Raw genomic sequence first — 21,467 nt, 5'->3', positions numbered from 1 at the left:
TCCCGTTCCCGATGGCTGCTCTGGGCACGGGCTGTGTTAGGAGCTGAACCGTGTCCCTTAGGAAGACATGTTGACACAATGAATGCGATCTTATCTGGCCTTTCCAGGCCTTTGCAGACTAATCAAGTTAAGATGAGGCCATCGGGTAGGTCTTAATCCAGTACGACCAGTATCCGTATAAGAAGTAGAGATCACCAGGTGAAATGCAGACACACACACCATCTGACAGGGGAGGCGGAGATCGGAGTGGTGCATCGACAAGCCCAGGAACGCCACCCAACACCTGAAGCTAGGAGAGAGGCGACATCCCTTGGGGCCTCTAGAGAGGGCACGGCCCTGTGACACCTTGATTTAGGCCTTCTACACACCAGACCTGTGAGTCAATAAATGTCTGTTGTTTTAAGGCTTCCAGTTTGTGCTGCTCTGTTACAGCAGCCCCAGGGAACGAGAGGAGCAGCAGCTGGGGATTTCTGGGGAGCGTTCCCTCCCTCTCTCTCTTGGAAAGGAATCAGACAAGGGCATTCCTCCCGTGTTTGTCCATTCCAGTTACGGCCGTAGCCCTCTCACACCAGCAAGGGGGTGAGGCTGAGGACAGCAGTCGACGCGCAGAGCCTGGTGGAACAAAATGTCCAGGCCGACTGTGATGTCACGCGTGGTTGACTTACCCTGGAATTTCTGGATTCGCTATCATATAAAATCGTAAGATCTGCTCATTCCTTGTGCCACCTTATGTTTTCCACTACCTACCCTTGAAAACGTCTCCGCTGGTTAGTGGAGTCTAGAGGAAAGAAACCAAGTCAGGAAATCTTTTGTTTCCTACCAGCTTCTGACCGCGCAGGCCGGCCGTTTCCAATAAGCCCTATGCAGCGAGGACACTCCCCCCGCCCAAGGCACATTCTTTATAACTAGCCAGTCCCAAGTCTCTGTAAAGGCTTCTTTCCTAGGGGAGGTGCACTGGGCCACACGTGAGTCCTGAGGTCCTCCTGACCTTTGTACGCTTCCCATCCCAGAAGCAGCCTCCCGCCCCACGTCCTCCACCGCCTCACTCCACTCTCTGGGTTTCAGCTCAGACACCGCTGCTTGGAGAAGACATCACTGATTCCCAAGTCAGGGTCAGGTGGTCCGTTCACTGCCCCCTGGGGACCCTGGGCTCGCCCCATCCTAGCATGGCCACACTAGGACTGCTTTCTCTCGCCAGGCTCTAACGTCTTGGGCTCAGAGTGTCCTGCTTCCCATTTCATGACCAATCTAATCCAAGGCCCGCCTGTGGCAGGCACTTGATAAATATGTAATAAGCGAAGGAAAACAGTGGCAACAGCCTGCAGCCGAGTTTCCTCTTCCGCATTCTGACCAGGGCCACGACAAAGTGGGAGCTGGGCAGGGCCTCACTGAAGTGCAAAGCGGGCACGTGAGTCTTTGCCTCCAGCTTCCGGGCCTGTGCTGGATTCCTCCACACTCCTGACCTTCCCTTTCCTCCCATCTTCGGCTTCTCTCTCTAGTTCCCTTGAAAATTTTCTAGGTCTAGGCCTTATGTGACCTAAATAGATTAAAAAAAGAAAAAAAAAAAAAAAGTGAACGATCATGGGTTACCTAGAGTGATCAGTCTATATTATACTATAGGAAAAAAACTCACCATACTTTAAGTACTAGTTAAGTTACAGAGAACTACGTCTCCAGAAAGCTCCTAAAGATTAACGTCAAGAATTTATGCAAGTGCGACTTTTCAGGGCCTTTATCACATGGCAGCTGCTTGCCTACTTTGGTGCCTGGTTTCAGTAAGAACTTCTGGACGATTCCATCTTTGGAATACTTGAAAACGTTTTCCGGTAATGCTCTTGGTGTGCTATTAACTCAGTCTAAAGTCACGGTCATTCCCTGAGGCTGGCCATGCATTTGTTTTTGCATATTTTTCTTCTATAGAAGAAATTACGTGGTGTTCTGCTCAGTATAACAGTATATATATTTTTCTTTATGGTGAAGGTCACTCATTCATCCAACAGTCATTTGGGGGCTTTCTATGTACGCATCAAGTATCGTGCAGGACCGGGTCACCAACGGTAAACCTAACACGAGCCCTAACCTAGCGGCGCCTATAGTCCAGTGAGGTGACAGACTGCAAATATATACAAAAAATCTGCTTCACGCATTGTGAATGAAAGCAGTAGATTGTTGAGACAGAGTGCAAAGTGCGGCAAGGGGACAACGTCCCCGAGAAGGTGACATTCGAGCTCAGATTTCCAGGATGAGACGGAGCCAGGTCTCGCAAACCGGGTCACGTTGGCGGATGGTCAGTTAAAAATAGCCCTCCAGCTTCTTCAGCTGCCAGTCGGGACGTGTGGGCAACGAGGTCGCACCGCCAGCACTAAAGATGGCGGCATAGGGCGGGGCGGGGCCGCGCCGTGATTGGCCGCCGGGCGGCGTCACGTGGGCGGCGGCCGAGCATCCGGGCTCCCGCGGCGGCGGCGGCGCTGCGCAGGCTCCCGGGAGCCGGCGGCGAGCGGACGGCGGCGGGGCCTGCGGGGCCGCCCGCGTGGGCCGAGCGGCGCGCCTGCGGAGCATGGCGGGCTCCCTGCCTCCCTGCGTGGTGGACTGCGGCACCGGGTAAGAGCCGCTGCGCCGCGCCCCTGCCCCGCGGCGCGCCCCCTCGCGCCTGGAGGCCGCGCGGTCACTCACCTTGACCCGGGCCGTCCAGGCAGAAGCGCGCCCAGCTCGCCTCGCCTCCCGCCCCTGCTCGCGGGCGCCCGGCGCGGGCCCCTCTCCGCCTCCCCGGAATGCCATCTTTCGGGCGGGTGGCCGCAGACCCTCTCACGGTGCTTGCCTCCTGCCTGCCCATCGGCGCCCCTACCTCCTGACGTCCTTAAAACCGGCCCCAGTGCGGGTCCTCGCTCCTCGCTGATGACGACTCTTTACCGCTTGACTAGGAAGGTGTTTACATCCACCTGTCAACTTGACACCTTATCTGCAGCCCGCCCGGTCCTTCCCCAGTATCGCATGGCTCGCTTGGGCCAAGCTCTTGCTTCAGTTTGCGTAGACTTGCCTGTTAGCTTAAAAAGAGATGTAAAAAAAAAATACAACACCCACACCTCCATTTTGAAAAAGTCTAAATTTGGGAATGCCTGTTCGTGGTATATTTGACCCCTCTTTACTTTTTGAGTGTCATTGCTACTTTAGATGTTAACATATGCAAAACAGATCTTCGAAAAATGTCCCGTGCTCCCAGCAGCCCAAGCCTAGCTGGCTGGCCGGTGCTTACTGAATCTGTCCAGCTGGTAGTTTGGAAATTCAAGGTTGCCCGCTTGCATTATAGATGAAGTACTTAATAAAATAGCGTGGAAGTCAATTTAGCCTCTTAAAGATTTTTCAAGACGAGATTTGAATCTTTTTTTTTTTGTCACCGAAGATTCCGTGGCATGTTCACCTTAGCCTTGATTCTTTTCCATCGAGAAGCACACTTGGTTTGGTTTCCTTGACAACCTTGTGGGGGTGTCTTTAATTTGCTGCAGTCCATCTCCTACTGATTCTTTTTCTTCTTTTGCTGCTGAAGCCACAGTAGTGGTTACAGGCTGAAAAAAAACCAAAACTGCCTCTTTGCTCGTACCAGAAGTATGTGGCTCTTTATTTTAGAAGTCATTTTGCAGCTCAGAACACAAGTCCAAATCAGTACTGGTATTAACCCCGCTCCCCCCAAGTTCCCTACACTTCCCTCCTCTCAGTCTAGTGTTCACACCACACCCACCCGGTCTGATCGTGTCAGGAGTGAAGGCAACAGGAAAAAGTGTTTTTCATTTATACTTCTGCACGTGAGAGTTTTGCTTTTGTATTTTTGGTCTTGTCAAACTATGGAAATACAAAGCATTTCTTGGTATAGCAGTAAAATAATGCCCACCGAGTTGGTCACCTCTCATATTAGTAGCTGGGGACCTGTCTCATCCTTGCTGTAAACACCTACAACGTCGTGTTCACTTTGGACCCTGTGAGGTTGGTGATAAATGAAACTTGGCTCTTTTGGATGGATAACTTCAATATATCATTGCTTTAGGCCCCAAAGTCATGGCATTGTCTTCAGGCTATCATAGGCTTTGGTGTCGACTTAGTAGCAGAGAATCTTCCCAGTGGGTTTCATATGGACATATTCTGTCATGGAAACGACTGGTCAGTCATGAATTCCCTGTGGCCAGTGTATGGCCAGAAGGAACAGCCTGGAAGAGCCTAAATTTACTTAAAGCATACTAGTAGTTCTTACATTTCTCAGAGAGCTAAAATGGTTTTTGGATGGACTTTTTCCTCAAAATAAGATGTAAAGGAATCACATGCAGATAAAAATAAGCAGGACTAAGGGCTGGAGAGTCACCTTAAGGTGTAGGCCAGCGGTTGCCGTAGTCTTCTGTCTGACAAAATTATAGGAGTCATTGTCAGTTATGTAATTCCTGTCATCGGGGAAGAAGAGAAGCACCTGCTTCTCAGGTGAAAGAGCTTTTCCTAGTTCTAAATTCTAAAAGAGAAATTCACATCGAACTATGCATAGTGGACACTAATGATTCAGTAGACAGTGTACTAAATAGTATTTTTAATAGCAAATAAATTTCACGCTGGTAGCCTAGCATCCTCTAGTAAACCCTGAGACCAGCTCCGAACACAGATATGCTGGGGCCAGGGTAGTAGGACCAAGGGATCTGCTTGCTCCGAAGGTAAAGCTTTGTTCGTTGAATTACGAGGCAGCATAGTTTTCAGCAAATATCCACAAATACTAGTCTCACTTCTCATAACTAAACTTTTTTAATGAATATTTTTGTATTTTTTATATTTATTTAAAAAAAAATTCTCATCTTCTGAAAAGCTGCAGGAAGTATACCAAAAAACTATATTCTTCATGCAGCTTCACCAGCTATTAATATTCTCTGTATATCTGTGTTACTATTTTTCTTAACAGTTTGGGTATAGGTAGCAGACGTCATGTGGTTTTATACCAAAATACCTCAGTGTATACTTTCTGAGAGTAAGGAACTTCTCATACAATCACAGTCAAATGATGAAAATCAGAAAACGTAACGATATGCCATAGTGTTATCCCATGGACGATCTGGATTCACGTGCATGGCCCCATGTGCCTTGTGGGTTCTCCCCTCCCCTCCCTCATCCAGCACGGTACACTGTGGATGTCATGTCTTTTTAGCTCATCGAACTGGGCCAGTTCCTTGGTCTTTTTCTATCTTTCAAGACATTGACATTTTTGGCAGGCAGATGCCGTGGATAATGTCCCTCAATTTAGGCTTGTCTGGTGTTTCCTTGTGACAGCTACAGGGTCTGCATTTTTGTCAGAAATACCATAGAAGTGACATCAGTCCTTAGCTCATCGCATCAGAAGGCTTTATCTCCCCACAGTTTTGTTGAGATGTAATTGACATATAACATTGTGTGAGTTTAAGGTATCTGATGTGTTGATACATTTATATATTTGTAAAATGGTTTTCACCATAATGTTAGCTAACACTTCACTACAGGTAATTACCATTTCTTTTTTGTGGTGAGACTGTTTAAGATCTACTCTCTTAGTAACTTTAAGGTATATGATGCCGCATTGCTAACTAGAACCACTGCGCTGTCCATTAGCTTCCCAGAACTCACGCATCTTATCGGAGGCTTATGACAGTGATTCGCCTACTTCTTGATGAGGTTCACTCGGGTTATTTGGAAATGGCAGTGTCCACTGGGTTTCTTCACTGTACAGCTATTGTTTTCCCTTTTGTAATTAATGTCATTTCTGGAGAGAGATTTTGAGATTATGTAAATACCTTGTTCTTCCTTAAACCTTCACCCATTTTTTTCCCGGTATCTTTTGGTGATTCTTGCCCTAATTGATTATTACAGTGATAGTTGCAAAATTGTGATTTTTAAAAAACTCTAGTATTACTTACGTTTATTGTAGCTAACATTTTACTATAAGGAAGCACTTTTTTTTATAGTCCGCATTTATTTATCGTCTGCATGGGTTATTTTATTCAAAGGGTTATAACCCATTATGTCATTATTACTTTAGTCAGTGGGTTACTACCTGTTATTGTCATTGTTTGTTTTGATGCTTAAGCAGTTCCAGATTCGGCTGACGAAAGCCATTCAGCCTGGTCTCTGAGTTTTTCAGACATGCCCACGTCATTTTTTGAGCACGTTGCTATTGTCACGAGACTACAGTGATAGCCTGTGCAATGCACACATCTTTTTGTATACTTTTTGCTGGTGTATCACTGGATCATATTTCTAGAAGTGAGGTTTCTGGGTCTAAGGGTAAATGCATACGTCATTTTGCTAGACAGTGTCAAATCCCACTGAGCAGTGTGTATCTTTACCAGCAATGTATGAGAGTGCCTATGTTTTCTTACAAACTCACCAACAGAGTATTTTGCCATTTAAAAAAAATTTTTGCCAATCTAGAAGGTAAGAAATGGTGTTGTAGGATTAACCTGAATTTCTTACATTATTTGGGAAGATGATCTTAACCATCTTTTCATATGGTTAAGAGGCATTTGCATTTCTGTTTTCTGTCTTTTTGTTTCTCTAGCCCATTTTTTTTCTGTGGGTTTTTGGTCTTCTGCTTCTTTATTTTTGGAAGCTCTTCATATATTAGAGTGTGTACAGGGTCCCACATACCACCCCCAGGTTCAGTGATTTGCTGGGAACGATGACAGGACTGTAGTGAGAAGGTACAGAGCACAGACAGCTAAGGGAAAGGCATGCGAGGCATGAGGGTGAGCTGTGTTTTTATGGGGAGCTGATCATGGTACCCTCTGCCTAGCACGTACCAAAAGTCCAGAGCCACACAGAGAAAGCAGGTGTCCAGCATAAACTGCATTGTTTGTGTGGGTTAGGCACGGGAACGGTGGCGACGCCATTCCCCATGACACGAGTTCCCATGTTCAGCCTGAGGCAGAGCTTGCAAGCAGGCCTTTCGAAGGACAGCGGTCTTAGGCCTGTGAACTCTTTCTGCACCTAGGCTGTTAACTTACCTTTACGATTTAAGTTGCAAATACATTTCCCTATGTATCATTTGTCTTTTGCCGGGCAAAGATTTTTTTAAAGCAGATTTATTTATCTTTTCCTTATCGTTTCTGGATTTTGAGCCATAGTTACACGGTTTTTCCCCCCCGTTTTCATATTTTATGTTTTTTTTTTAATGGTTTCACTTTTTCATTTGAATCTCTCATCCACTTGGAGTTTATCCTGGGATACGGTATGAGGAATGGACCTAGTTGGAGCCAATTCTGCCTTTTTTTCCTCTTGGCTATCCCCTTTATCTCAACATCATTTATGAAAATCAAGAAAATCAAAGCAGTGCTTGAATTTGCCGCCTTTACTGTGTACTAAATTTGTGCAATCATGTTTATTTCTGGCTTTTGTTTTGTGTGCATTAATCTGTCTATGCATGCACTAGTACCACAGAGTTTTCATTGCCAAGGCTTTATGATAATTTACTGTCTAATGGGGTTGGCCTTCCCTGCCCATCCTTTTTTTTAAAGTGTTTTCCCATCTATTTGTGCTTGTTGTTCCTCCAAATGAACTTTGTAATCCACTTCTCTAGTTCCGTGGGCAGAATCTCCTGATGGCACTTTTATTTGGATTGTATTGCATTTCTAAGTTAATGAGGACCATGAGTCTCCCCATCAAAGAAATGGTCTATCTTTCCCTTCGTTCAAGTCTATTTTGTGTCTTAGGAATACTGTGTCTATCTCAGGCAGATTTCTTGGGGCGTTTACACCTAGGCATGTGATTTTCTTTTCTGCTGTCATAAATGATATCTTCTCTTTCATTATATTTTCCGTTTTTCTTGAATATATTATAACTATTTTTGTGTTAATTTTATAACCTGCTACTTTACAAAACGCCCTTACTGTTTGCATGAATTTTTTCCTTTATCTTTAGGGTTTTCCAGACACAAAATTTTGTCACTGACAAAGATTGTTTTATCCCCTCCTTTCCATTTCTAGGGCTCTCTAATTGCCTTTTTTGGGGGATGGGGGTAGGGGGGACATACTGAAATTGCCATTACCTCCAAAATAATGTTGACTACTAGTGGAGTTAGTGGGTATTATTCTTTTGTGCCTTTCCATAGTGGGATAGCTTCTGGTGTTTCTAAAAGGCACTGGGCTGCTCTCTGTGTGGATACATACGTACACATGTGTATGCAAATACATGCATGTATACATGTGCATGTGTGTATAGCAGGTGAAGAAAGTAGCCATCAGTTTCTGTTTTTTTGAATGTTAAAACTTGAATGGGTGTTGGATGTTGTCAGCTGTCTTTATCATAAATGGAACATGTGGTTTTTTTCCTTAGCCAGTTCGCATGATGAATCGTATTAATGGATTTCCTGATAGTGAACCACTCTTGCTGTCTGACATAGTCCCTAGCTGATCGTGATGCATTATGTTTTGATGTGTAGTTAGATTACGTTCATATTTTATTTAGATGTTTGTATCAATATAAGTGTGTGTGTGTCCTCTTCCTGGAACTCTTGTTATTCACGTGTTGAATTTTGGGGCTGTTTCTCTGATTTTCTTATCTTTTCTCTCTTGTTTTCCATCATTTTGTCTCTTTTCTTCTAGAGTATTCCTTACTTCGTCTTCTGGCCCTTCTCTTTAGTTTTCATTTTTGCTCTAAATTTTTAATTTTCAAGTGATCTTTTTGTTTTTTAAATGTCCTTTTTGAATAGTATCTTATTCTTGTTTCTTCAATGTAATATCTTCTCATAAAATATTGATGATATTGGGGTGTGTGTGTGTGTGTGTGCGCGTGCGTGTGTGTGGTGGGCTTTTCCCCTACAGTTCCTATTTCCTCCAACTTGATTTTCTGATGTGTTTTCATCTCTGTATTTTCATGATAGAGGCTTTTCTCACGTCAGTCATTTCTGGATGCCTGTTCATGATTAAAAGTCAGAAAATTAAAGAGCTATTGGATGGAACCTCTGAATGTGTCGATTTGGCTTATTGATTTTGAGCTTCACCAAGGGCCATAGAGGCTGGGTGTTTGTTGGGGAATTTTCTGGTGTCAGGGGCTTTAGGTTTTGGAGGATGCTGGGGTCAGGGAGGAGGAGATGCCCAGCAGTGTGGGGCAGGGGAGGGGAGTCTCAGCCAGGGCCCATGTTTCGTGCCCTTCAGTCCCAGCTCCACATGTCCTGGGCCGCGGCCAAGCCTGTGAGGGTCACAGTGCGTGTGGCTGGTTCTCAGCCCGCTGCTTTCCTCGTCCCTCTGATTCTCTACTCCCCAGGGCCAGTTTTGCTATTGCCCCTTCTTCTTTTCTCCATATTGTTTTGGTTAACATTTTTTAAAAATCATTTTTTTTTGGTTTTCGTGAGGCTTTGGGACAGAGTGAAATTAGATGTTTAGTTTGCCATTTTCACCTGGAAGTCAGAGTTCACTTGCTAATGCTTGAAATTATATTTATCAAACATAGAGCAAAAAAAACCCGCTGCCTGTAGAAGGAGGAATGGACAAATATATTAGATAATGTAAAATCTACAGATCAAATAGACAGAAGGATATTGGATTTAGGTGAAATAACAAATTGAATGTACATATTGAACAAACTGAGACCATGCTTTTCTATTCAGCAACCCAAGGAACGTTTGAAGAACATGATCACATATTAATTTACATCGTACAGTGTGAGAAGTTTGTAGTATTTAGAAATCTCATTAGAATCTAGGGATGATGTTAGTCTTATCAAAACCATATTCACAGGCATGGTCACATTTTGTTTAACTGAGATAATCTTAAGAGGGAGTAGAGCTGTTTTGGTTGAAGTTTGGGGTTTGAGACTGGGCCTCAGAAGGGTCTCAATCAAAAGGACCCCCCTGCAGTGATCGTTAGAAACATACTGTTCGAACATGTGACATTTCCACTTTCTAACATGTTAATTGCACTTAGTTGTCACCTTCTGTTCTAGACAAATGGTTGTAGGAGGAATTTCAACTATATATCAGTATGTTGAGTCGACAGCAGTCAGAGTAATTCTGACTGGAAAGTTCTGCTGTGGAAAGGTAGTGGCATTTAACAGGAAGAGTGGAAAGCCTTGCACAAGGACCGTTTAAAATGTTTGGGTCAAATAAGGATCGGCTTCCTGTATTTACAGAAGGAGATGTTGGAAGATACGACTAGGAGGTGGGTAGGAGGCAGAAATGGGGTAGGTGGGTGTAGGAGTGGGGGCGAGCCTTCTTGATGGATATCTTTTTATAGTGTTTTGAAGTTTGAACTATGAGAACATATTTGTTTAAAAGGCAGCATTGTAACTATTGGTATTGCTTTATGCAGCTATTAATTCTGTTTCCATATCTGTCTTGATGTCCATATAAAAAAAGGTCTCAGGTCCAGGGATGCAGGGAAGGTGGCATTGAGTTGAGAATCCGGCTGGCAGTCGGTAAGCATAGTTCATGTATTTCTGAGAATGATGTGTGCGTTTACCATGCTGGCTGGCCTTTTTGGAAGATGGTGTTCAAATAAACAAACAAGAAACCAGAGGCTTTTAGTGTAAAAGTTTGTGGTCTTGATTCTTTATGTACACGTGTGTTGGATCCACATAGGACTGTAAGAGAAACGATATGAAAATTAAGGACAGCCAGGGACTCCTTCAGGTAGAAACTATGAAAGATATCATTCAGGAAAGTAATTGGTAGATTTGAGTACCTAAACTGTTGAAACCATTATGTTTCAGAAAACGTTTAACTGAAGGTAAACAACAAACTGGGAAAAGTTAGCGCTCTATAGGAGCAAGCATTAGTATCCTCAGTATGTAAGAGTTCACACAAATTGGTGATACTAAAACTCTAGTAGAAAAACTAAGGGCAGATTGCTAGTACACAGCAAATAACATTGATTAGTAAAATCAATAAAATTATTTAATAACGAGACCTCTTTACTTTTCCAATTAAGAAATATTTTTCAGAAATGGTAACATTAACAGTGAGGTAGGAATTGTTATTATTCACCTTTTACAGATGTAGACATCGAGGTACAGAAGGGTTAAGGTACTCGCCTAAAGTTGCATCGCTAATGCTACATTCTGAGCCAGCATGGTGGGCCCTGTTATAAAATATGCCCTCACTTAATAAAATACATATCGTTTTGCAACTACTTTCAAACTGTATTATACATCTATAGATGGCAATAACATAAACCTGCATTTTCGATGGTCGTATGGCATTTTATTGAATGATTATATTTAATATACCCTCTCTTGATGGCATTCGAGTGTTTCCAGTTTTTGTTGTTGTCTCGGTGTTATCATGCTGTAAGGAACATTTTTTTGTGTGTATCTTTGTATACGTGTAAAAGTGCTTCTGTGGGGTAAATTCCTAGAATTGTGCTATTTGGACCGTAGGGCACATGCATCTGAAATTTTGACAGATAGGGCGAAACTTCCCCTTATAATGACTCTTCGACCTTTACTACACACATGTATAATTTACCACCATCTCCTTCAGTATTGGCCCAGAATTTGAATGGTTTTGCATTAAATTTGTAGGTGGATTTAGTGATACTTGAGGTTTCTTTTAAAACTGTCGACTCTTCCTGTGTGAGTACGATTTGTTGCTCATTTGCTTGTGTGCGGAGAGCTCCTCACGCACATCGCACAGACTGCTGTTGAGGGCGGTGTTATTCCGTGTCGTCGTGTGTGTCGAGTGGGATCTTTTCATCCGGTGGGCAGTCTTACTTGTCATTTAGGTAGGAATGTTGTTGGGTTTTGTCTCTTTCATTAGTGACTGGTCATCTTCCTGAATTCCTATTGCTTTTAGTTTTTCACTTAAATTTCCTTGGATATTCCAGGTGTATAATTATGATTTAGAAATAAATTTTTGTTCTCCTCCTTCCTAGTATTATTCCATTTATTTAGTTTGTGATTTGTGTTATCTTCTTCTTCCAAAACAGTATTAAATGAGAGTCATGCTAGTGCGACTCCTTGGCTTCATTCTGACTTTAATAGGGATGATTCTAGTTTTTAACTATCTTTTGATCTAGAGACCATCCCCTCCCCACCCGCCACCGCCGTCATCTCCTAAGAAGTAAGTGTTTTTGTTTGGGGTCTCGTTTTTTTCCCCACTACTAGATTGAGCCTTTTTTTTTTTTAACCACATTTTAATTACATAAATATATTGACTTGAAAAGTGTTTACTACATTTTTCATAGACTGCCGAAGCACAGTTTTCTAAATAAGACAGAAATGGTACATTTGAGTCCTTTCTTCTGAGCTCTGACTAGTATTAAAGTCCAGCATCATAGGTGCATTCTGTTTGGCAACGTGCTAGGCGGTAGGCGATTTCGTTGGATCGTGAGCATGAGGGTGGGAAGCTTGCACTGTATAAACGCTTCCCATGCAGTGTGGTGCTTCCCAAGCTGGCCGGCCTTCAGAACCATGGGCAAAAGGACTGGAGGCGCTTAAAGAATAGATGCCCAGGTACCTTCTCTGTGATTCTGGGACAGGCCCTGGGAACCTGTAGTTCAGAAGCTTCCCACATGGTCTAACCAGCCCCTTGTCCTGGAAGCCTACCCAGGTGATCTTAAAGGTGCCTGGGGGTAAGCATTAGGCCATACTGCAACAAAAAACTCAATTTGAAATCATGTTTCTAAGGGGCAAACATTGTGTGAAACATTTTGAGTACCAGGGTCCCCCCTGCCCCCAATCCTCATAATGTGCCTGCTACATAGTTTCCAGCCAGCAAACTCCTTGTAATAAAGATGCTTCTTTGTTTCCATAAATGGTGTCCTGAACACTCTCCATATTTAAGAGTTGTGTTTTTCTTGTTTCTTCTGCTTTCTGTTCTTTTTGTAGTTGAGCCGTTTCGTTGTAAGGTCCTCTCCAGTGGGGCGTGCGGTCCAGCCTTGGATTGTCCCAGCAGATTCTCCTAGGTCACAGGTGCAGCGTTCTACCCAGTAGGTTCTCACCGAAGTTTGGGACGAGCCTGTGTTGACAAAGATTTTATTAAATAATGTTTCTTTAAAAAAAAATATAGTTAAATGTTCATTATGTTGTGATTATTCAAAGAAAAAAACTTCAAGGGCATTCGAAGTGATCTGAATAGTTGGTGCTTTTGCCAATGTTTTTAGTGATTGTAGTTTTACTAGGATGGTAAGCGAAGATTGACTAGTAAGTTATTAATACATAAGAACATTAATATAATGTAATGTTAATTTGCCTCAGTCATGAAAATCATTGTTTGCTAATGTTACCGCTAAGGTACCCGTGCGACACTGCCAGGGGCCTGCGCTGAAGGCTGGCCGTGGGACGCTGTCCCTCACGCAGCTGCTGCCAAGTGGCGTGATCTGTACCCAGCTGAATCTCAGAGCTGTGGCCTCGAAGTGCTCCAGTCCATTTGTGCAGCCTGACCTTTGTTGCCACGGGCCATCGTTTATGATTCCAGGGCACAAAACTTTGGCACGCAGATGAGACAGTTGCTGAAGGACATCTGGTATCTGCTTGGTTCACTGACACCTCTGACAAATTAGTGTGTGTGGTGTAGAGTGGTGTACAGCAGAAAGACTAAATGACGTGACTAGGGACACGGACACACGTTAAAACAATGTCAAGATTTTAAATGAGGAAATATTTCAAACAGACAGGAAAATAATAGTAAAAATAATAACGAAAACGTAGATAATACTATTCTAGTGCTCTTTTTCTCTATTTATGTATTTTTATGTATTAACTCACTAACCGTATGAGATAGTTTGTGTTATTACCCTCATCTTACAGATGGAGAAACTGAGATACAGACAGGTAAAGTAACTTACCTAAAGTTACATATTTAGCAAATGACAGAGCTGGGGTTTGAACTCAGGCAGTCTGGTGCCGAGTGCATGATCTTCACCAGGGCAATGCACTATTGCCTTTCAGAAACACAGAAAGTCACGTAACAGTCAGAATGACACTTAGTGCCTGATTTTAATAAATGTTGGCATTTTACTATATTTTTTCAGTTTTTTTTTTTTTTTTAAAAAATAACCCCATTACACAAAAATAAGTGTTTTCTCGGTAGATCGTAGTGTCTTTGGTCTTTTCTGGTCTCATCAGGTTATTCCTCAGCATGCCCCCTTCCAAACACTGGTCCTCCCCAGCAGTCTGACCTCTGGAAAGCACTCATTCAGCAGATGTTTATGGAGTGTTTGTTCATGTGCCACGTACTGTGCTGGGGTGCAGATCCAGTCAAGAAAAGGAACTCCATTCTGCTCACCATGCAACTGAGAAAGTTAACAGCGTGGGAAGGTTGACTTATTTAAGCACTAGGTGCATGTATTTTGGGGGCCTGTTAAAAACACAGACTTAGATGTGATGATTTTAGTGATTTCCGGCCTGCTTTTTGGGCCCTGTAGGCTTCTTTAGCCTTGGGTCAGTAATTCAGTTTATCTATATTTATTGTCTGGAATATACTCCAGAAAGATGGCCGAGTTGGGGAAGATCTGGAATTTTTAAAGTTCAGTATATGTTGCCCTTCTTCTGGAAAGCCCCTGGGCTTCGGGTTGGCTTTGAACTCTCCTTGTGGGTCCACTGAGCCCTGGAGCCGGAACTCGGCACACTTGCACTTGGGGATTGTGGAATAGGGGAGGCGCTCAGATAGACGTTGCCTTGTGGAAACTCCCCGTGGCCTGATTGGTCTCCAAGCCTGGCCTGGCCCAGGCCTTTGGGGCACCAAGACCTCGGGTCCCTGGAGACTGAGCAGCAAGTTGTTATTTAAGTGGAGCCGACTTGCTTTTTGTGTCTTTCCAAACCCTATTCATTCATTATATGTTCAAAAGTTGTAAAATTAACATATAGCAAGTTACATTTAAAATTATAAAGCTTATTTATTAGCATCTGGACCACATCGAAACACTTAGTATCAAGCATCTCGAAAGAATGTGTAAAATCGCGTGAATTGATAACGTGGCCGGCACTGGCACTGCCAGCCGGCGTTCTCGCTCCCTGGAGCCGGCGCTCGTTGTGCAGACCTCGCCCTTCCGTCCAGCAGCCGCGTCGGAAGGGAGGAGCACACGCGTCCTCTCGACTTCTCATTTCCAGCAGATGGCTCTGGGGGGTGGTCCCGCCCCCCACCTCTTTTTTTATTTTTTTTAATTTTTGTTAATTTTAAGAGATTAGCAAATGATTTTGGAACAGATAGTATTTTGGCATTCATTTCAGTTAAGACTTTTGGAATCTATCATCAAAGGATCTTGACAGAAAGTGGGCTCGTTCTAGAATGAGCCGATGCAGACACGCCTCTGTCAGAGCCTCGGGAGGCGGCAGTAGCTTTTTCTAGACATATGCCATGACATTTTAAGGAAATTATGTCATCGTTTTCTAACCCCGCTCCCCAAAAGTTCGAGAAGTTCGAGAAGTACGTGTACTTCCCTGAGAGCCGGCTCTGGAAGTGGCGCCTGCGGATTCGGATTCGGATTCGGATTCGGGCCCTCTGTTTTCTCACTTGCAAATGAGGGATAATGTTTACTTTCTTCACAGGGTTTTTATAAGGATTAAGAGTGTAGAAGCCCTTTTACAGTTATTAGAGATACGCAAATGTAGTTTATGTGTTCATATATGTGTCCAAGAATTTTCCCAATAGAAAGAAGCATGATACTTTACATTTTTGTAACTGCTTGCTTATCTGAAATTAGTGTTTGATTCTCAGTCATCACAAGTTTTTTTTTTTTTTAATTTCAAGGGAATATTTTGAGGCTTGATACTTTAGGACTTGGAGAGCATATAATAAAAGACGTTAGTTAGTGAGCTCTGGAGGAGAGTATTGTTATCTAAACCTCTGTTGATGACTTTGTGCTTTTAGGTACACCAAGCTTGGCTACGCAGGCAACACTGAGCCACAGTTCATTATCCCCTCATGTAAGTAAAGCTCCACCCTCGGGCTTGTAAGGGTTGTCTTCTCAAAACTGTTCTAAGCGTCCTAATTCTGTTTTCCAAGCTCCATTCACTTACTGCCATCTTCTTTTAGAAGATCGTTCTGGGTACTGGGGAGGGTCGTTTATTTTGACACCTAGCTCCTGCATACTGCTATTGGCTGTAGCTGTGACCTGAAATTGCTACTCCCCCCCCGCCCCCAATTTTCATGTGCTTTGATTCTCTGTTGCAGCCTTTGTCACTGTCCTTGGAGTTTCGCTAGGGTGGTTCGTAGGGGCCTTTCATTCAGTCATAAGTGTCTGAGCTATTTAGAGGGAGTATACGTGATTCTGTAAGGTTAATTCACAATTTTTAAGTAAGTACAGGTTTATTAGCAGCTTTGCGGCCTGAACATCCAGTGTGCTCACTAGTTGCTCTATTGAAAGACTTTTTTTTTTTGGACTTGAGAGGCCTGATGACTTTATTGTTTCTGGAAGTGTTGTGTTTTTGTTTAAATCTTGGTCAGTAGAGGATGATAAGCTAAAAGGAAGCAGTGTCCTCACATTCGGGCAGGAGTGCGTCCTGCCCTGTCTTTATTTCCCACAGGGGCCTCCAGGGCGAGGTCGGTTGTTTACTGGGTGGAATTCTTCTCTGGCACTGTTTAAACTCTGGGTTATTATTTGGAGAGTAGGTGCATCAGTTAGAGCGAAGCGAAACTCTGCCTCCTAAGTGTCGCTCTGCTGAGATAAGCTGTGGTCTTAGGAATCGCTGTTTTGGGGCTGGTGCCATGGTACTGGGAAGCTCTCGTGTCCGGTATGGGATGTGGGCGGCTTAGGACAGCTGGAGGGTGGGGGCTTGGTTGGTGTTTGAATCAGGGGAAGGTGAGAGACTTGTTGGTGAGCACGTGCATTCAGATCCCGGGACGCGTGCCCAGACCCCCTGCGAGTGTTAATGCTCCTCACCCCGCTTCCTTGCTGGCTGGGTACCTGGTTACGGCTTTGATTTTCCAGGTCTGAATACCCTGATACCATTGACGGCGTGTCCTCGACAATAGGCATGATTGGTCTGCTGCGTCCTCATTTTAAATCCCTAATTTGGTGTGTTGGTTCGCCAGGGCCGCCATAACCAACCACCACAGACTAGACGTCTTAAACAATAGAAATTTGTCACAGAGTGGAGGCTCAGAGTTCAAGATCAAGGTGCCATCAGGATTGGTTTCTGGGGGGCTGCTCCTTGGCCTGCATACGGCACCTTCTTACTGTTCCTCACGTGGCCTTTCTCTGTCTGTGGCCGAGAGACACGACACGTCTCTGGCGTCTCTCCCTCTTCTCATAAGGACACCAGTCCCATTGGATGAAGGCCCCACCCTTGTGACCTCCTTTAACCTTGCTAGCTCCTCGAAGCCTTGTCTTCACATGCAGGCACGGTGGGGTGAGGGCTCAGACCCATAAGGGTTGGCGTTCTGTGGGGTACATCAGTCTCTTGTGAATTTTATTATTGTGAATGTCCCAGAACGTGATCATTCCATGCCGAATTGATAAACTGGACTTCCTGACTTTTCGGAGCATGCTGGATTTTAACCTTGTTCAGTGCAGCAAGGCTGAGAGGCTGACCTTGCACCCTGCGCTTTAACGCTCTGGCATTTAAAACTGCCAGCAGCGTCCAGGTGTCTGCGCCGTTTACCTTGTGGTCAGTAGGGCGGGAACCGAAGCCGCTTATTAGCGGGTTTCTCTCGCTGTCTGAGGCACGGCAGCCCTAAGGCCCGGCCATCGGAGCCTTTGCAGAGCAGAAGCTAGGAAGACGGTGAAAAACAAACTTTAACACGATTTCGTCTTGTAAATACCTAAAGACAGACAGAGCACCCCGGCGTGTGTGCAGCCCTCCTTTACTCCTTCCCCCCCGCCCCCCGTCCCTCGCTCTCCCCCATCTGGTGGGTACTTACTGTACCCAGTCTGTGTGTGAGTCCGTTACAGATACCAGGATACAGTAACCACGTGTGTCATTGTTTTGTGAGTTTAAACATTTCCAAAACCTATCATGCGGCGAATAACTTTCTGCATTGTTCCTTTGAAAAGTCTCAGTACTGTGTTTTGTTAAGATTTATCAGTGTTACAGCGTACACATCAAGACCAGCATTCTTACATGTGTGTCTACAACAATTTCTTCTTCATTTTGGCATTTTCCCATCATCTCTGTTATACACATGGTGCGGGAAATATCTCCTCCTTCCCACGTGCTAGCTTCCCAGGAGAAAACGCAGAGAAAGGGCAGGGTTTCCTCGTCCAGGTGCGCAGCTCTCCAGCGCGTCGGGTACTTCCGTCCCCCGTCAGCCGTGGGTGAGCGTTTCTGTTTCTGCACGTCCCCGACACAGCTGATACTGTTGGACTTAAATTTGTGCCAGTCTGATGGATGTAAAATGACGTCTCATTGTATGTTTGCGTTTTGCTCATTACTGGTCGGTCAGGCACCTCTCACTGCATGTTCATCTCTTTGCTACTTTTCTGTTGCACTTTTGGCCTTTTTGTGGAGTTACTCTTTGCACACTCTGATACAAATTTGTTACCTGTATCGTCTCTAACATCTTTTTAAAATAATCTTTTTATTTGAAGTTAATTTTTTTATAGAGTCAAATTTGTCAGCCTTCTTTTATAAATTGTTTCTGTTTTTTAAAAACGCGTATCTACTCCAGAGGCATAAGACTTTCTATATAAGTTTATTGTTTTTAATATGGTGTGAGAGTTAATTTTGTTTTCCAAATGGAAGGCCAGTTGTCCCAGCACCCGTCACTGAAGAGTGTGTTCCAGTGTGACACGCCTCTTCAGCGGTAGGGAGGTGCCGTGCGTGCCTGGGGACAGTCCTGTGTTCCTGTTTTGTCTCATTCCTGCATTTGTCATCTCTGCTCCGGATTCGCACTGTCTTAAGTACGGTTACTTTAGCGTGTGTCTTGATCTTCCTCCTTTCTTTCTCAGAATACCCTTGGCTATTCTTAGGGCCTGACTTTGATAAATTTCGGAATCAGTTTAAAAAGCCTGTGAAAAATTATAATGATTAGAGACACATTAAATTCGTAGATTATTTTGGGAAAAATTCGAAATCTTTACGAATTGAATTTTCCTTTTCATGAATATGGTATATGTTTTATTGTTCATTCATGTCTCATGTTTTTCAGTAATGTTTTGTAATACTCTTCAAAAAGCTCTTAACACTTCTTTTGCTAGATTTATTTTTAGGTTCCTTTATGTTTTCTTGTTGCTGTTGTGATTTTTTTTAGAATTAAATTTTCTAATTTAATTCTAATTTCTAATTACTGCCAGCATATGGGAGAAATGCCGCTGAGTTTTTAAGTTGTTTTTGAATCCAGCGACATCTCTGACCTGTCTGATCTGTTCTACTAGCCTGCAAATTCTTTTAGCTTTCTGTGCAGAATATTGTATTAACTGCAAATAATAGTTGTTTGTCTCTTCCAGTCCCACTACTTCATATTTTTCTTGGTCTCGTTGTTCTGGATAGAATCCCTACCACAGTGACTAGGATGGGAAGTAGCGGGTGCTTTTGTCTTTTTGACTTTGGGGATGCTGGCTTAGCATCTTGCTGGTGATTGCTGTGGGTCTTTGTGGAAACACCTTTTGAATGATTACAGTGGCCTTCCATTCCTGGTTTACTAGGAGCTTTTTTGTTTTTATATTTTTATTAGATCGTGAATGGATATTGACATTTCAGATTTTGTATATCTGTTGAGATGATCATATGGTTTTGGACATTTAAAGCTCTAATATGATGAATTTTGTTAATTATTTTCAAATATTAAACAGCCATTTATTTCATTCTTGAGATAAACCCTTCCTGGCTATGAAATACCGAGTAGCACATGCTGAATTGTATTTGCAAATATTGATTTTGGAGTTTAGGAATTTATTTGTAAATATTTTTCACATCAATGTTCAAAAGTGAGATTAGATTGGTCTATAATTTTCCTTGTTTTCGTCTGGTTCGTATGTCAAAATGATACTGGCTTTATAAAACAAGTTTGTTAGCTTTCTTTTTATATTCTCTGGAACAGTTTGTATAAGTTAGGAATTATTTATTTCTTGAAGATTTAGTAAAATATGTGACATTCTTTTGGGAAATACACTATATACATGTATATGTGTGTATATATATACATATACATATATGTATATTTTAAATTACCATTGTCAACTGCTGTAGCAGGTGTTCTTTAGCTACAGAACTTGAATCTAAATCTTTAGATGCACTTTTCCTCACAGATGCTCTCCCTGATAATCTTGCTCAGATCTGCCCTCTGAGGAGTGGTTAGCATTTGGGAAATGGTCTGTCTCTTTTGGCGACATACATTCTATACTCATTTTTTCTTTAATCTGCAGAATGTATACATTGTTATTTATTTAAAGTTTAATCTTGTTTGTTTTGATTCATCATTACAGACAATCGAGGCGTTTTTTAATGTGTTTAAATCACTTGCAAACTGTTTTGTCTTTGAAATATTTTATTTTGAAATAATTTTGGGCTCACGGGAAGTCGTTCCATCGCATGTCGTTATATAGAGTACAGTACCGAGACTAGGAAACTGACATGGGCGCAACGCCTGTGCAGTGAGTTCATTTTGTTGCCTGTGTAGATCCCTGTAGCCACCTCTGCAGTCAGGACGTAGAATTATTTCGTCACCACAGAGATGTCTGCTGTGCTACTTCTTAAGTACATTTGCTTGCCTCCCCTGTTCCTGACGGTTGGCAACCACTCATGTTTCCAGCACCATCCTCTTGTTATTTTGATAATGTCATGTGAGCGGAATCATACAGTATGTGCCTTTCGAGATGGGTTTTTTCACTCGGCAAGCTGTTGGCCTTATCGATAGACTGTTCCTTTGTACTGCTGAATAGTATTCCAGCTAATGGATGTGTCACAGTTGGTTTAAACCTTTGTCTATTGAGGGGCATCTTGGTTATTTCCAGCTTCTAGCTATTACGAATAAAGCTGTTGCGAACACTCGGAACAGGTTTTTGTGTGGATGTAATTTTTCATTTCTCAGGGGGAATAACTGTGCAGCAGTTGCTAGGTTGCACGGGAGGTCTGTGTTTAGGGTTTTTCAGAAACCGTGGGAACTTCCCCTCTTCCGTGGCAGCGGCTGCTTTTGGTTCTCGTGCGTCCGGTCCGCGGTGCTCTGCATGGGCGGCAGGTGTACGCAGGTGTGTGCGCCCAGGGGCTGGCGGCCACATACGCCGGTTCCTCAGCCCTGCGTCTTAGAGGCCCCTCTCCATCGTCCACGCAGAACTGCTTCATTCCGTTTCCCGGCTCCGTGGTGTTCCGTGGCGCGGAGGTGCCACGTACTTGCAACCAGTCGGGGCGCCTGAGCGGCGCTTCCACTCTCTTTCCATCCTTGTTCTTTGCCTCTTCGTGTCCTCCGTCGCTTTCTCGTCTTCTCTGTTTGCACCTGCGCCAGGGTTCTGTTGTGTGCTGTGGGGCGCTGCAGATGCCTTTCTGAGAAGGAGGATTCACGTTCACTCTCAGAGCCGTGTCGCTATTCTTCATGTGTCATAAATTGGGGATTTCAACTAATCTACTTTTGCAGAGAATTGTGTATGATCACTAATTCGTTA

The 21,467-nt window shown here is 43.5% G+C and overlaps 1 protein-coding gene across 9 annotated transcripts in view; it reads left to right on the top strand.

The window, feature by feature from the left end:
* The first annotated feature begins 2,447 nt into the window (after nt 1-2,447).
* The window catches only part of ACTR3B (actin related protein 3B), a 57,342-nt gene continuing 38,322 nt past the window's right edge, over nt 2,448-21,467 (top strand). For 4 of the 9 annotated variants that reach the window (XM_039861110.1, XM_039861107.1, XM_039861111.1 and 1 more), the window contains exons 1-2: nt 2,475-2,601; nt 15,800-15,855. In XM_039861110.1, coding sequence (XP_039717044.1) covers nt 2,558-2,601; nt 15,800-15,855 — 100 coding nt within the window. In that variant the 5' untranslated portion in view covers nt 2,475-2,557. Of the gene's footprint in view, nt 2,602-15,799; nt 15,856-21,467 lie in introns of all 9 variants that reach the window. The other 5 variants (XM_039861108.1, XM_039861115.1, XM_039861113.1 and 2 more) reach the window with 5 other exon arrangements.

Source organism: Pteropus medius, unplaced genomic scaffold (assembly GCF_902729225.1).
Source record: "Pteropus medius unplaced genomic scaffold, Ma_sr-lr_union100, whole genome shotgun sequence".
NCBI classification, from domain to species: Eukaryota; Metazoa; Chordata; class Mammalia; order Chiroptera; family Pteropodidae; genus Pteropus; species Pteropus medius.
The sequence above is the reverse complement of the archived record's forward strand: the minus strand, read 5'-3'. Positions and strand labels throughout refer to the sequence as shown.